The following is a 15,423-nucleotide window of genomic DNA, read 5'->3' as shown; positions in this document are numbered from 1 at the left end:
ATGCAAGACAAGAATAATTCTAAACCTATAGATTTGTCTTAGTCTATAGACTAACACTAAATCTGGAACAAGACAGATTTTGAAGACCAGTTCAGGGTCTTCCAAGTTTCAGAATATGTATAATTCCAAATTTGCTCTGCCAGTTCAAAACTCAAATCTGATCCCTTTTTAGAACACACTAAGTCAGGAGCAGTTAAGTCCCTTCACCTGCTTATTCTTAATATGTAGCTCAAATATAGAGAACACTGAAAGTGTGGCCAAAGGCTGTGCTAACATCTTTGATTAGTGACCTAGGTTCCAGATTCATAATCTATATCCAAGGTACCATCTCTAAACTGATCCTCAATTAAAAGAAACAAACATTCTTAAATAATGCAAAATAAAACCACTCAGCACTGAATTAATCACTGCTCAGAAAAATTTACTATTCAGATTTTTTTTTAAGTATTATGGAATCACAAAATTATTGTACTATTATGAGATACCTGAAGTCTACGGTCTCTACTCTACACATTGCCTTTCTAACTGGACCATTTATTCATTTAGGGTTCTCATCACTTCCTCATCCAAGTACTCTAATACTTACCTTGAGCCCAAAAGTAACAGAACACAAAGATAAGATTTTGACAAGATAACTTAATGAAGGGCTTGGTGGTACACGCCTATAATTCCAGCATTTAGGAGGCAGAGGCAGGCAGATCTCTGAGTTCCAGGCCAGCCTGGTCTGTAACAATTAAGTTTCAGGCCAGCCAGGGTTAGGTAAAAAGACCGTTTCCAAACTAAACAAATAAACAAATCCTAAAATATTCCACACCAAATGATGTTACTCTCTTTACTTACTCAAGAACCATGAATACAGTATGCTTCTGTGATTTCACATATTTTGGGAAAAGACTACCTAAATCAAGGCCTCTAAAGAAATATCCATTTTATACCCATTTAGCGTATAAAAACTACATTGGATGTACTGCCAATTTGCCAAAAAGATAAAACCAATTGTTTGCTGAGAATTAACAAACGAGTTCTTCTTCCAAGTTGGTCATTTATATGTCATCATCATCTTGTGGTTGTTGCTGTTGTAAGAAACACTTGTTATAAACCCAATTGTCTAGGTTGTTACTAAAGATGTGCAACAGTTGATACTTAGACGGTCCAAATTTTGGGGATCCATAGAGCAGTTTTGTTGGATTCCTATTAAACACTTGGATGATACAATTCAATATTATCACTCGAGATAATGTTTGTATTTTGAAATTTTTGATCCAGTAAGTGAAAATCATTTTCTTCTAGATTACCAACAAATATTTCACTGATCTCAGTTCTTCAATACAGAGATCAAGACATCCAGTGATACATCTTACTCCAATGACACATGCCAAAGAATTAAAAAAAAAAAAGCAAAAAATTTTCTGGAGAAAGGATTTCCATATTAGCATCAAGGAGTTATTGGTTACCTCAGTGGCACCTAGAAGATACTTACGAATTTGTGTGGAGATATTCAAAGGTTAGTTGTGCTCGGTTGAGACTGCTGTAATTGGTGAAAGCCATGACTTCAATGAGTCTTCAGTCTTTGCCCGTTAGCAGGAAAGTACATATAGTGAAATAGATTTCCCCAGGATTCTGTCCAGTAAAGGGTAAACTTGTGCTTCTTAGTGACACATGAAACAAAATCTCCCAATAGTCAGATATTTGAAACTGCGAGTAATTTACGTATTTCAATGACTTTGATGTATTACTTTGGAAAAGAACTATATCTTAAACTATAGTCCTTAAGTGCTCTGGGGGGGTGGGAGGTGTCAACCTTCCTTCACACAATTCCGACGCACATCAAAAGTGAATGGTTCTGAATGGTCTTCAAACTTGGCGGCTTATTACAGCTTCAATTTCACGTTCTTCGAGTCCTTTTCTGTTCTCCTAAATTCAGGAAATTGACCTACTTCTGTCATAAAGCTGACGGTTCACCTACATCATTACCATCGAAGACTTTGTCACCACCGAAGACACCAGGTTTCTCAAAAGAAGTGCTTTACTGGACATTGCAGTGGTGTGGATGCTATTTCTGGCTTCACCACTTCCCAACAGAAAGGTCCTTGGTGCTGACTGACAGATTTCTTTTCCCAAACCCCGCCCCAGCACAGCTTGCTATTATGCCACAATCACCACCGGTGGGTGAAATTACTCACAGTGGCCCACAGAAACACCTCACAACACATTCTCAGGAATCACCTCAGGCGCGCCCTTCCCCCACACCCTTCAGAAGATGGCCTCGGGCCCTCAGGCCTTCCCAGGCCTGGGTCTTGTGACCACCTCCTTGCTACTGACAGAGAGGAGCTAGTCCCAGATCCTGGGAGAGCAGAGGACAGTGGCGAGTGCACCACCAGATCCGATCGGGCGTTGCCTGCAGCTCGCAGATGCCTTTGTCCCTCCCCGCGGAATTGGAACTCAACCACCGCAGCGCGCTCTTGGAACCATGTGCTGTCGCTGCCTCCGCTGCCGCCGCCGCCTCCGCCGCCCGCGCCGCGACACGCCGCGCCTAAGCAGACGATGACTGGACGAGCGTCACGAGATTCAGCGTTTAGGACGTCTCTGCGGCCGAGGCTGCAGCCGCCACGGCTACCTCAGCCACCGCTTTGTCTCCGTAGGCGCACGCAGCACGAATCACCTCGCTCACTCCCGACGGCCCGGCCGCCGAGGCCTCCACTGCACCTCCGGCCAATCACAGAGCTCGAAGTCTTCCCGCCCCCGCCCTGAGACTCCACCTTCTGATTGGCGGGCAACGTTGATCCACGTGACCGGATCTTGTTTCAGCCGGTCCGCCCCCATCACGTGAGGGCGCGCTCCTCTCTTCCTGCTTTCCTGACCCTCTCCGCCATTTAAAGGCACAGTACCGGGGGCGGGCCGAGCAACGCAGCCGGGACGGTAGCTGCAGCGCAGAGCGGAGGAGCCATCTTGTCTTGTCGCCGGGGAGTCAGGCCCCTAACTCGAAGAAGCCCTGGCGCGCCCTCCCCCCCTCCCCGGTCTGGTAGGGCGAAGGAGCGGGCGTGCGGTCGATCGAGCGATCGGTTGGCGGCTCTTTCTCCTGCTCTGGCATCCAGCTCTTGGGGCGCAGGCCCGGCCGCCGCGGCGCGCGCCCGGTGGCCGTTGGCGCTCGCGCCGCGTCTTTCTTCTCGTACGCAGAACTCGGGCGGCGGCCTATGCCTTTGCGATCCGACGAGGGGTCGTCCGGGTGGTTGGCGGCGGCGGGCAACTGCTCCGCCCTGCTCCCGGGGAGGCGGCGGGGGAGGCTGGGGTGGCCGGGGCTGGCCTGGAGGCCTGGCGCCACCCTTCAGGGCCTGCTAGGACCCAGTTGGAGGGCCAGGAGGGAGCTGGAGGATGGTTGGTGGTGGGCTTTCTCCTTTGCCTTTTCCTACTTATGCCACCTTAGTTGGGAGCGAGAGCTCTGGCGGCAGCTCCGGGGTGGGGATTCGAGCTCCGGAGTCGGAAGATCTGGGTTTGCTTCCGGGCCTAGCCACTCGCTGGCCGAGTGACCTTAGGCAAGTCACTCTGTAATTTGTCCGCGCCTCAGTTTCCTCCTCTGCCTATCTGTTTGTGTGGAATTGGAAGATCTCTTCAAACGCGTCGGTTTACATAAAGATTATTTTTCTTTTTCTTTGAGTTGCAAGAAGACAGCAAGTGCTCATTCCCCTGAGACTAAATCTGGGAACCTTTTATGGGGATTGGAGATTGGAAGGTTCCCTGAACTTCTTCTGTACAGAAACACGTGGGAAAATGTTCTCTAGGGGAATGAGTAGATTCTTTAGTAGCAAGTTTTCAAAGGGGGCTATAACCCAGAAGAGTTTAGAACATTTTTTGCCATTGGGAGGAAACTGAGGCCTACATGTCATTTGGGACCCTTCACAACCAATATGAAGCCCCCATTTGAGTCCCTGGTATATGTGAGCTGCTTCTTAATGAATAATGGCTGTTTCCGGTAACATCACTTAACTGCTTGGCTTTTATTCTAAGACCTTTCCTCTCACCATGGGGTGCCTGAAGGGTGGCTGATGCTTATGGTACAATGGCACCCAATATAAAGCAGCTACAATTAGGAGTGAATGTGTTCTCTAGTAACAAGAAGTGTAATCTTTGGCCCAGCGATTTGTTTTCTGCTGCTCGTACTGGTGCCTGACTACTTTTTTTTTTTTTTTTTTTTCTTAACTATTTTTTTACAACCACGATTGACATCCATCATTTGCTCCTATTTTGTATCCCTGGTTTGCGTGATTGATAGTGAACAGGCTTATTTTTAAATGGTGCTGCCAAAACCAGCTAATGGTGCACGTGGATTTTTAGCAAGCAGGCTCCTTGGAACAGACTGAACCAGGCGTTGGATTCCTGAAGACGTTTGGGTTGTTTGGGGTTTTTTTGTTTTGTTTTGTTTTTAATTGAAGGTTAAAGTTATCAGAAAAGTTTTGTTGGACTCTGGCTGAACCACAGAATCAGTATATTTGGAATCATTTTTAAGCTTAACATTTTCCTAGCCAGCCTTGTATTCTAATTGCTTGCAAATGTGAGACTGAATGGCCAAAATGCCGTTTGTTCATTTGTTTGTTTGTTTGTTTGTTTATTGTCAGCTGCTTTCATCAAATTCCAGGCCATTATCCAGCAAACACTATTAAAATGTTTGAACAGTTGGGTTTCAAACATTTTTGTTTTGTGGAGTGGTGCTTATCAAGTGGTACAGCTCTCTAAGCAAGTGAACACAAACATATTTAAGTGTATTTTGTATGATTAGATGTTACCAATTCTGATATTTTATTCAAATGTCTAAAAAATAAGTTGACTATTCCCTTTACCAAAGGGCCAGAGACAAATGATTTCCTTTCAAGAGAAATGACTGTTTTGAAGAAAAACTGTGTTGGTCTTAGCTCTTTTGTAATTAAATCTGGATGTACCTCAAAAGACTCTATAAGACTGTGGTGTTAAAAGGCTTTCCTCTGGAGAAAGAGAAATTTTAAAAAATCAACTGGAACTTAAAAGCTTGAAATTCCATGACAAAACACAGATGTCCAGGATTGGAGGTTCCTGAAGTATTTGCAGTAGTTGGAGTGGATACACTTTTCAGTGTAGCTGCCACCATGGACTCCAGGTTCCCAGATTTTCAAGAACTGGACCTGTGACCAAGAAGAGCTTGTCAAGATATGACAGAACTCTGGAGGTGGACGTTTTGCATTGGATTTTGGAACTGTTGATCTTGCCGTGAGTAAAGACGCAACAACTCACCAAGCACTGCCACCAGCACTGTTACTGGGAACTTGAAGACCCAAGTTTCTGTCCAGACCCTCAGTGCACACCGACAACACTCCATCCAAAGTGAACTACGGTACTTGCCATTTTCCAAAATGCCTTACTTTTCATTTCTGCAATTCTGCTGCTCATATTCTTTACCCTGGAAATGCACTTCTATGGTTCTTCACCTGGCAGATCTCTGCCGTTTCATACAACTAAGATGCTCTCTTCCCTGTAACTCTCTTAACATTAAAAAGAATGTCTTTAGGATAACTTTAATTTCTGATATGCAAAGTCTGGTTCCTTGCATGCATTTGTTCTTTTTCCATATAGCAAACACGGAAAGAAAGAGTCTTGGTTTTATGTATCTTTGCCCAAACATTTCACCATTTCTAATGAAACCTTTTAAAAAGCAGGGACCCTTAATACTCTGTATAATTGAAACATTATAGTTAACATTTCTTTAGATAAAAAGAATTGATTATATTTCATGTTTTATTTCTTAATCCTAGATTTTAAAAAATCTAAGCAATCATATGACCTAAAAAGTAATTGAGATTCAAATTAGTCTTATAGACAAGAATGGGGGTCAACCAAGGCCTTATTACATTGTCTTAAGCAAGATAGAACTTGCTAATGTAAAAGTTAGGGAAGTGTTTAAAGAACAAGAGTGTATAAGACAGCAATAGGACAGCACTGGGAAAGTTGAGGGTAAAATTAGTATGGTGCCTAAAATTTTTTTTGTACCAATTATGAAAACACTTCTACTAACTAATGTCCAACCTAAATGTTGTAGGGATAGAAGCCCCCATTAAGATTAAATATTTATACAATGCCTGAGCACACATTAATGCCACAGCATAGGACTTTTAAGGTATTCTCTTTTTGTTGCATCCCTAAGACAGTTAACTTTGCCAGGGAACTTTTTGCGTTTGTTTATCCATCTTTTACTTTTTTGCTGACCCTCCTCTAGCAATTTCTCTATCACTATCTAAGCCAGGCTTGTGAATACCCATCAGACAGTATATATGCTGACAGCAGACCCCACCCCAGTGTTAGACCCTCTGTTTACAATTCCATGTGTTTGTTACCTTACCTGTTTTTTCCCTGCCCCTTCTAGTCCTGTGCCTCCTGATTGCTGAATGTTCACCTGGACCCTCCAATGACCTTCCTTCTGCTACTCCATCAGCCTACAGACCTGGTACTTGGATTTTTGTCCATGGTGATTCCTACCACCTTACTACTGAAGAAGACACCATTCCAGTGGACCACTGTGACCCAAGAAGCATTCAGCCATCATGATGTGGCCTTTACCTCCACTCCTGTCCTACTCTGCCCAGATTCAGCACAGCACCTTTATAGTGCAGTCAAGAGTCTTCAAGCCAAATAACTGAAGCTATTTTATCACAACAAAGGCCAAGTTTATTCCATAAATGTACAGTTCATTTCTGCAGTTTATTCTTCAGAGACACATAGTAAACTTGGACCAGGGGATTTTGTTTTGTTTATATTGTCAACACTGTCTGAAGAAAGGCATCATCTCTGAGAACAGCATTGGACCCTACTCCACAATCTCAAATGATTAAAGTTTCATGAACTGCCTAGGATCCTGTCAAGGTCACTGGACTCTGGTTATTTTCCTACTTCAAATCTGTAACTGTCTACTGAACGAGAAAGCAGATATTCTGACCCATTGGGATCGAAACCAAGGCATATATTGAATTCCTCATAGTATCATCTTTCGGTCACTCAGGAACCAAAACTTTTCACACCAATTTAAGAAATTCTACTGAGGAATCCCTTTACCTAACCATCTCACAAGGCTTCAACCAGATTCCTGAAAAGGCCTCTTGGTATATCAAGATAGAACCTTCATGGTAATCTCCTCTGTTTATATAGCACTTTACAGGTTCAAAGCACTTTCATATACATTTATGCTAATTACCAACATAGACACACTACTTTTTGAAATGAGAGAAATTTAAGTACTTCAGCAATTATAAGGTAACACTGTGGTAGAAATTAGTCCTTCTGACTCCCAGTCCAATATTACCCTTGGCATTATCTTAGCCTTCACTTTATCCACAGTATTAAATGGCTGGAGACTGAAAAATGTATCTGCTTCCAGTTTATATGGTTCTCTTATTGGGGCACAATGTTTGAAGTGCAATTGTGATAACTACAGCTAGACCAGAATCCCTTGATGACATCCCTAAATTAAAGGAATAAGCAGATAAGCAGTCTCCATCGTGGTTGATTTGCTGCTTTTTTTTTTCTTCTAAATAGGAAATGAGTATACAATATGAAACAAAAGTTTTTAGATTTTCCTTTTCATTTTCTGGTCTCCCCAAGAACTAATTAGCTACAGACCTGCATTTATTTCTGTTCATTGCTTTAAGCTTCATTAATGTTTCTGGACACAGAAAGCATATTTATAGTCTCTGTTTCCAAATTAATAGGTAAAATGAGCCATTTGCTTTTATATATGTATATAATTTATAGTTTTTGTTGTCCAGTGAGGTGATAAAATACATGGTATGTGTTTCCACACAAACAGTGCAGTGTAGTGTATTAAGGTCTCAAGGTGTGTGGCAAAACTTCATTTAGCCCAGTGTGTTATATACATCATTCAGACACAGATTGGTGCAGGGGGAGGGTGGGTTTCGGGTTTTTTTGTTTGTTTGTTTGTTTGTTTTGTTTTTTTCTTTCCTACACAGAATGGGAAACTCGGCTGTGTAACCAGTGATTCTTAATTGGCAGATGGGCCTGGTGACCCCATAATAAATTCATTGTCTTTGAAATGCCCTTTCTCATACTTTGTCTTTAACTGATTGAATTAGTATGTTACATCTGAGGATTACATGTATTATTACCTTTTTGCCAAGGAAACCTCAAATATCTGTGGGATGATAGAGAAGAATGAGGGGGGAGTGACTTTTGTTTTAGTTGAATTAGCAATAACTTATCACTAGAATCCTGTAACTTTTAAGGGGATTGCTTCTCAGGTATATAAAGAGAAAAAAGATTTTCATAGAATTAAGAATTGTGGCCCACTTAGATCTTACTGCTTAAGTTAAGTCATTGGGCTTCTCAAAAATAAGATTTGCAAAGAAATGGATACATCCCAGTGCTGTTAAAACTTAACAACCAACAGTCTTATTCCCTGGTAGTCATTTTTTAATGCATTTGCTTTTATCATTTTTTGGGAATTTCATGCAGTGTATTTTGATCATATTCCCCTAACCTCCCCAAAACTATTCCCTCTTTTAATTTCATGTCTTTTTATTTTTTAATTCCCCAATTTGTGCTGCTCAGATACTTAATGAGATATATACTAGAGTATGGTTGACCTTTTAGTCATTTTAAGCCCAATTTTAATCAAAATTCATAATAAAACTTTAATTCTATTAATCTGTAACATGGTCCACATTAGAGAAAGAATAGAAAAACTTTGTCTGCTTTGTCTTAGCATTGCTTACCCACATTCTGGTTTGCATGGTTTTGTATTTCAGCATTTTGTGAACAACTTATCACTGATTTTCCAAAGACTTTGTGCTCATGAAGGAAAGCTATATGGAAGTCCAGAGTAAAGTGAAGCTGCTCTGGATGAAGTAGAGAAGTGGAAGTTGAGGTCTACAACCTGCCACAGCCATCTTCCTTTACTATCATGGTGATGCCTAAAGGGACTTCCTTGTGTAAAAATCTTCAGAAAATACTGCTTGAAACCACTGCCCTAGACAACGTGTTTGACCTGAATGGCATTCTCTTTTGTGTACTTCAAAATCAAAACAGTTCATGTTCAGTTGATGCTCAACATGTTTGGAGATGCTTTATCCAGAGAATTATGATACTACAGCATTATCTAATGAAGTTTTATTACTAGCATTCCATCCAAGGTGGACTTCCTGGAGTTGGATATAGCCAGAGAGCAGTTCATATGTATCCTACACTGAAGAACCCCATTAACTTTCAGAAACCTATAACTAGTGTTACTGGAAGTACATGACTTGGAAGTCTATGTAAATTGCCTGAGAGCTGGTATTGAAGCTGATGCCTCCTTGAGGCCATCTTAGACCAAGTTGTTCGTTTGACCTCTCATTAACTATGGTACTCCATGTACAAAGGATAACCATTAACTATGAAGCAGAATTAAAATACAATTTTTTCCTAAAGAGACTTGCAACCTGGTTATCATTCATTGTCTCAAGTTTCAAGTCATGTTGATGCAACAAAAAGTAGTTATTAAACTGCTCCATGTTTTTGTGGGGGTTTTTTTGGTGTTTTTGTTTGTTTTTTGATTTTGTTGTTATTTAATAAATACTCTTTCCAGAGCTTAAAAAACCAAAACTAGATTGCTCCAACATATCTATATTTATCTGTTCAAAATTAACTACTCACGACTACATGGAACAGATGATCTGAAGACACACTCTTTGAGCATCTTTTATCATACATGTGGCTTAAAATGTGGCTGGAAATTTTCTCTCTACCCAGTGATATATGTGATGGGCAAAGTTTGACATAGGCATTTGACTCTAGGCTGTGATAGCTTGCTAGTCACTTCAAGTAGCATATTGTCAACCTGTTTGCTGGAAAAATAGGCTAACTTGGAGGTGGGGAAAGTCTATAAATGGCAGCTAGGGATTTTTTTAAGTGTTCCTGAGTTTCTTGTCCTTGGGATGTATCAATGGAATTACACCTGTCTCCTCACTTAACAAAATGGCTGGCTTTGTTTCTTACTATGGAGTATTAAGATTACTTTCGTAGAAAGGATAAAATTTCTAATTATCCAAATCATCATAGTGAACAAGACTTCAGTTTGTGGCCTGAGAAAATCTCATTTCTCTACTTCACAGTCAAGGGACAAATGCTATCAGCTACTCAGTGCGCTGGGTAAACGTTGGAACTGCCTTCTTTATATCCTTGTTTCTTATCCTCTAATCATGATTCTCACCACAAATCAGCAAATCAGACTCAAGATCTGATTATTCTAGACTGCTCACAGTTAGCAAATTCAACTCTGGATGACCTCTGCTTGTATATGCAACTACTATTTGTAGAGAAACTAGAGATTCACTTTTCTATTCTACACTGCTAGCTCTTTTGTTTGTATTAAAAACAAAACTAAGCTACACTGCCAGTTATTCCCTCCTGCCATATACAGTTAAAATGAAGAATCGGAACTCTAATCAGTGATTGGATAAGTAGAAAAAAATAAAACTTAAGGCAAAAAGCTTTAATCTGGGGCCTTTTCTACTATCTTCATGTCTTGGATTTCATCTAAATCAACAGTGTCACCCAACCAGTCTGAGGTCTTGACGTGCTTTTAAGATGATTCTTAAGAGATGGGCTGTATAAGAGAAGGTGAAGACTTGATTACCAAAGAAAGTAGAGCCAACTATGACAAACCTGGCTCTACGGTCCTTTTGCTTCCAGATGTAGCATAGACGCATAACTAGAACCTCAAGTCTGCATTGAGGATATAGCCTTCTAAGCTGACAGTTCTTGCACAAAGGAGCAAGAAAACAAAAGCTGCTATGCCCAACTGGCCCTTTAAGATCCAAAAATAATGTCTGGAGTAAACCCTGTGGAGTACCCAGGACAAAAACTAATTTACAAAGCTTCATTATTAATCTGCCTGCTCTTCTAGATTATAGCTTAATTATTGGTATGGCCGGCCCTGCTGAAGTTGTTTGTTTACCTGTCTTCAGCTCTTAACCTGCCTGTTTTGACATGCTACTGCAATCAGACTAACTGGCTTTGAGAAGACTTCAGTCAGTTCAGCCTCTCGTGCCCAATTCCACCAAGGAATTTTGAATAGAAGGACTCGTACCTCACCCCACCAGAACTTAATATTCATAACAGGAAGGACCATGCTGCATATTCCTTGACCAGCAACTTTGACTAGAGAACAATCCTGCTTATTTTCAACGCCTGAAATATCTATATGTCTATAGAAGGTTGACAGCAGAGTACATTGCTTTTTTCTTTGGTAACTCAGAAGTGAATATGATTGGCCCAGAAATTATAAGTTCACCATGACAAGAAACAGCAACACCAGAAGTTTACTGCTGAACTTAATTTGCCAAAATAGCCTCAGACCTGCTTGTCAAGTAGGAGGCTGGTTTTCCTGCTTCATGTCACCATTGTAGTGGGGCTCTGATAATATGGATTTGAATGGGAAACTTATGGTGAATCCTAGACTATGATGCTAATGGAAACTTTATTAAAGTGAATTGTAGGTTTTCTGAGGACAGAACAAACATCACTTCTGGTCATTTTTAGAATTTGATTACCAAGGAAGAAAAGATTACCAGCTGCTAAAAAGTCAACTTTATGGGTAAAGATTAAGCTCTATCTGGTCTTATCCTGGATGCCAGTGTTTTATTGCCCAACGACCATTTCCATCTCTTAACTTCCTGATGTTTTTTGGAATCATCTCTTCCAATTTTCAGTCTTTGTGGTTTAGACAGTCATTTTGTGCTGGACATTTTGTTGGAACTTCGTCAATCACAGCAAAGTCCATCTTGACTCTAGTGATTAGTTCAGGAATGGATGCATGATTAAAGTTTGTCCAATGATAATCAATCCTAGGTGTTTTTTCAGTTGTGGAGAAGTTCTCTTAGATACTTTAGCTTTGTAGAAGAAAACTCAAACCAACAGGGCCTACTGTGTTGAATGAGCCAGGCAGAAAATGGAGCCAAAAGAGGAAGAGACTTGAGTTCTGATGACCACATTTATGCCCCTGTATCCAACTGTGCCTGAAGCTAATAGTACATTACCTGGACTTTTCAGTTATGTGAACCAATAAATTCCCTTTTATGTTTAAGTTACTTTGAGTTGGGTTTCTATTGAAATTGAGTCCTGACTAATAACAGTATTTAGCAGCAATGAAACTTGACATGTTCAAGTTATTAAGCTAGAGGTCAAGGCCACATTGAAATTATTTTTTAAAGGCAAAACAGAAACAGAACAATACACTACAGAAACAAAACCTACTGGTACAAAAATCCAAGCAAAAATTAGTAATACAATATGGCTCAGCGATAAAAGAAAGCATACATACATAGTTAAGTAAGATACATTTGTTGTGATCCAACATAGAAAAATGGCCACAATGGGTTAAGTGAAACAGTTAATAGAAGTGTATGGAGTGAACTCATTTAAAGGTGTGTGCTTACCTTTTTAAATGTATGGAACAGTTGGTTTGTTACTGGCCTGAACAGTATAGATTGCATGAGATTCAACTTCTTTATGACTATTTTAGACTACGTTTAGATTTTATTTAAAAAATAAATGCCCACTATTTGACATTAGCAAGTTACTTAACCCTGAGCTTATCAAATGACTAAAAAGCACCCCCTGTATAGTGAATCTAACATATATATTTGTATATTGTGTAAGCTGGCAGACTGCTACACATTAGGAAGCTTAAATTTTAGAAATTGTTCCTTAGTTTTTAAAGCATCCTTTAAAAACATCTTGAATCACCAAGATTCAGTGTTCAGTAGCTTCATCTTCCATGAAAAATTGCCCTAGATTTAAGTGATGCCTAAGGTACTAAATCCAGATTGCATTGTCCATGTTAGGCAAAGAGGGGAAATGAGTCTCTTTAAAAGCTGTATCACAAAAATGAAGGTCAGCGAGGCCTATTGGACTGCTAAATCTGTTACACATATATCTTAAAGCACTCTTGACTGCTGAGACTACATTTACTTCCTGGCTACTGGTCCACTGAAGAATCTCTTTTCCACTTAAACATTAATTTAATGAAGATCTATTGCTTTGGCTTGCCCCAAATCACTTTTGTCATTAACAGAGCTCCACTCTTGGAAAGCTACTCTTTCACTTTCCATATGGCTTCAATGAAACAGTTCACGGCAGTACACTGACCTCAAACTCCTCACCAAGGTTCAAGCAGTCTAAGCATATACTATCAAAATTGCTGTCACAACAGGACTTCAGATTTGCTCTTGATATTTTGAGACAGGGATTCTCTGTGTAGCCCTGGCTTTCTTGAAATTTGCTTGTAGACCAGACTGGTCTCAAACTCACAGATCTATCTACTGCTGGCTTTCAAGTGCTAGATTAAAGGTGTGCACCACCACTGTTTGGCTAGAACTTCTGATTTTAAAGAGAAATTAACATGGCAAAGTGACAGTAATTGGATGGCTCTGATGAAAATGTCCCAAAGAAATGATACCAGCAATGATGAAAAATCCCCTGGAGAGCTTATTTTTAAGCACTGTTACTCAGATTTTCCTTTAATTGTAGACTATCACAAATTTTTATAAACTTACCTTTTGTGAGGAAAAAAAAAAAAAAAAAAAAAAACAGGTTTTGAGATTGCAAGATGGCTCAGCAGATAAATGTACTTGGTGCCATATCTGACAACCTGGGTTGGGTACCCAGTATTCACATACTAGGAGAGGACCAGCTTCAGCAAATTGTTCTCTGACTTCCATATTTGCGCCAAACATACATACAAATTAATGTAATTTTTAAGTGAGTTTCTATTGGTGGTAACTAAATGACTTGAAGGAACCAGAGAATAAAATAGTAAACGTTAGACCAGCATGAATACAATTAATTATTATTGCCCTGGAACTGGATTAAAGGCATGGTAACCCTTGTAGAAGTCCTGGAGGGAAAGCTTTTTTTTTTTTTTCCTTCAGGGGAATAGTGTATAAAAAGAGCAAATGTAAATGGGGGATCTGAAACGAAAACAGGAAACAGATCATTACTTGCAACTTCAGTCCAGAGACATGGCTTTAGGCAAAGTTCCTTTGTGTAAACTAGCATTAGAAGAATTTCCAATTTTCTAAAAAACTGAGCTAAATAGTATAGCTGAGATCTTCTAAAAGTAACATGATTAACAGAAATAAACCCAGTAGACAAAACAGGGTCACTAGAAACCTTAAAAAGAATGATAGATGTATCCGTCTATATAAAACAAATCTCTAAAGGATTTGTTAGACAAAGACACATCTCCAACATAAGTAAAAGAGATTACTATCCCCATACACAGGATTCCTATAAATTAACTACACTAGCAGTTGTGTGTCATGTAACAACAGGCATATATCCTGAGAAATGCTTTGTTAGACCGTTTTGTTATGTGAACATAAGAGTAGACAATACAAACTAAAACACCTGGTACCACTAGCCTGAATCTATCGAGGGACAGTAGTAGTATGGCTGGCTCATCAGAAAATGGCACAGTCATGGAATTGTTGGTCATTTTGTGCTATTTTATGCTAGGTGTTGTTTCAGGATTTCACATTCTGCTTTAAGAGAGGAAATACTCCTGCAAAAGAAGACAGTCTTTAAAGGAATAAAGTAACTTGCACAGGTTAACAGTGGGTGATAGAGCTGTTACTCTCTCCATTGGCCTAATTCAATCTGTGCATGAGACAGTGTACTCTTCTGCAGTTCTGCAAACATGAAAATATCCAAAACCATCAGTGAAACACAGATCAACCATCAAAAGGTACCATTTACATCAATCAGATGGCAAAAGCTTACACCTACAAAAACAATCACCTACAAAAAAAGAAAGAAAATGCTGTTTCTAAATTAAATAATTTGAATGTAACTTTAAAAGTTGTTACATTGAATCTGGACTTTTTCTAATCAGAAGATAATGTTCAAATGGACAGCACAACACTAAAACTACAGAGGAGGAAGACTGCTACATGTTAAAAGCCAGCCTTGTGGATGGCTAGTTCCAGGAGTTTTGGAGAGGGGTTGTTTGTTTATTTGTTTGTTGTTTGTTAGAAAAGGTCGTGGTAGAGCACCTGTGTCATATATTCAAGACTTGAGTTGGATCCTAAGTTCTAAAACAAAGAGAAATAGAATAAAGATGAATTTCACAACTACCTTTTGAAGATGTTGCATTCCAGATGACCGAAGTTCAACCTTTGGATAGGCCTCTTCCTGCAGCAGAGAAAGGGCTGACCATTAGACAGCCACATTCTGAAAGAAGACTGGTCATCTCCTTTTATTCAGTGGTTTTTCAACTGGGGAGTCTTGATCCTACAGGGTCACATATCAGATGTTTACATTACAAAAGTCATAGTAGTAGAAAATTTAAGTTATTAAGTAGTAACAAAATAATTTTGTGGTTGAGGGTTCACCACAACACGGGGAGTCACA

The 15,423-nt window shown here is 39.9% G+C and overlaps 2 protein-coding genes across 3 annotated transcripts in view; one reads left to right on the top strand and one right to left on the bottom strand.

The window, feature by feature from the left end:
- MORC2 (MORC family CW-type zinc finger 2) overlaps positions 1-2,672 on the bottom strand; it is a 40,721-nt gene extending 38,049 nt beyond the window's left edge. For both annotated transcript variants that reach the window (XR_013975147.1, XM_080922344.1), the window contains exon 1: positions 1,481-2,672. Coding sequence is in view for 1 of the 2 variants with exons in the window: in XM_080922344.1 (XP_080778470.1) it covers positions 1,481-1,548 (68 nt within the window). In the remaining variant the exon portion in view is untranslated. The remainder of the gene's footprint in view (positions 1-1,480) is intronic.
- TUG1 (taurine up-regulated 1) lies at positions 2,545-11,989 on the top strand (the record flags this gene model as incomplete). Its single annotated transcript, XM_080918226.1, has 5 exons — positions 2,545-2,638; positions 2,809-2,919; positions 2,988-5,362; positions 6,389-7,145; positions 8,781-11,989. The coding sequence occupies 3 exons, from the start codon at positions 2,545-2,547 to the stop codon at positions 3,422-3,424; spliced, it is 642 nt and encodes a 213-aa protein (XP_080774352.1). The 3' UTR covers positions 3,425-5,362; positions 6,389-7,145; positions 8,781-11,989.
- Between the last annotated feature and the right edge of the window lie 3,434 nt (positions 11,990-15,423).

This window comes from Micromys minutus (assembly GCF_963924665.1).
Source record: "Micromys minutus genome assembly, chromosome: 1".
Taxonomy (NCBI): domain Eukaryota; kingdom Metazoa; phylum Chordata; class Mammalia; order Rodentia; family Muridae; genus Micromys; species Micromys minutus.
The sequence above is the reverse complement of the archived record's forward strand: the minus strand, read 5'-3'. Positions and strand labels throughout refer to the sequence as shown.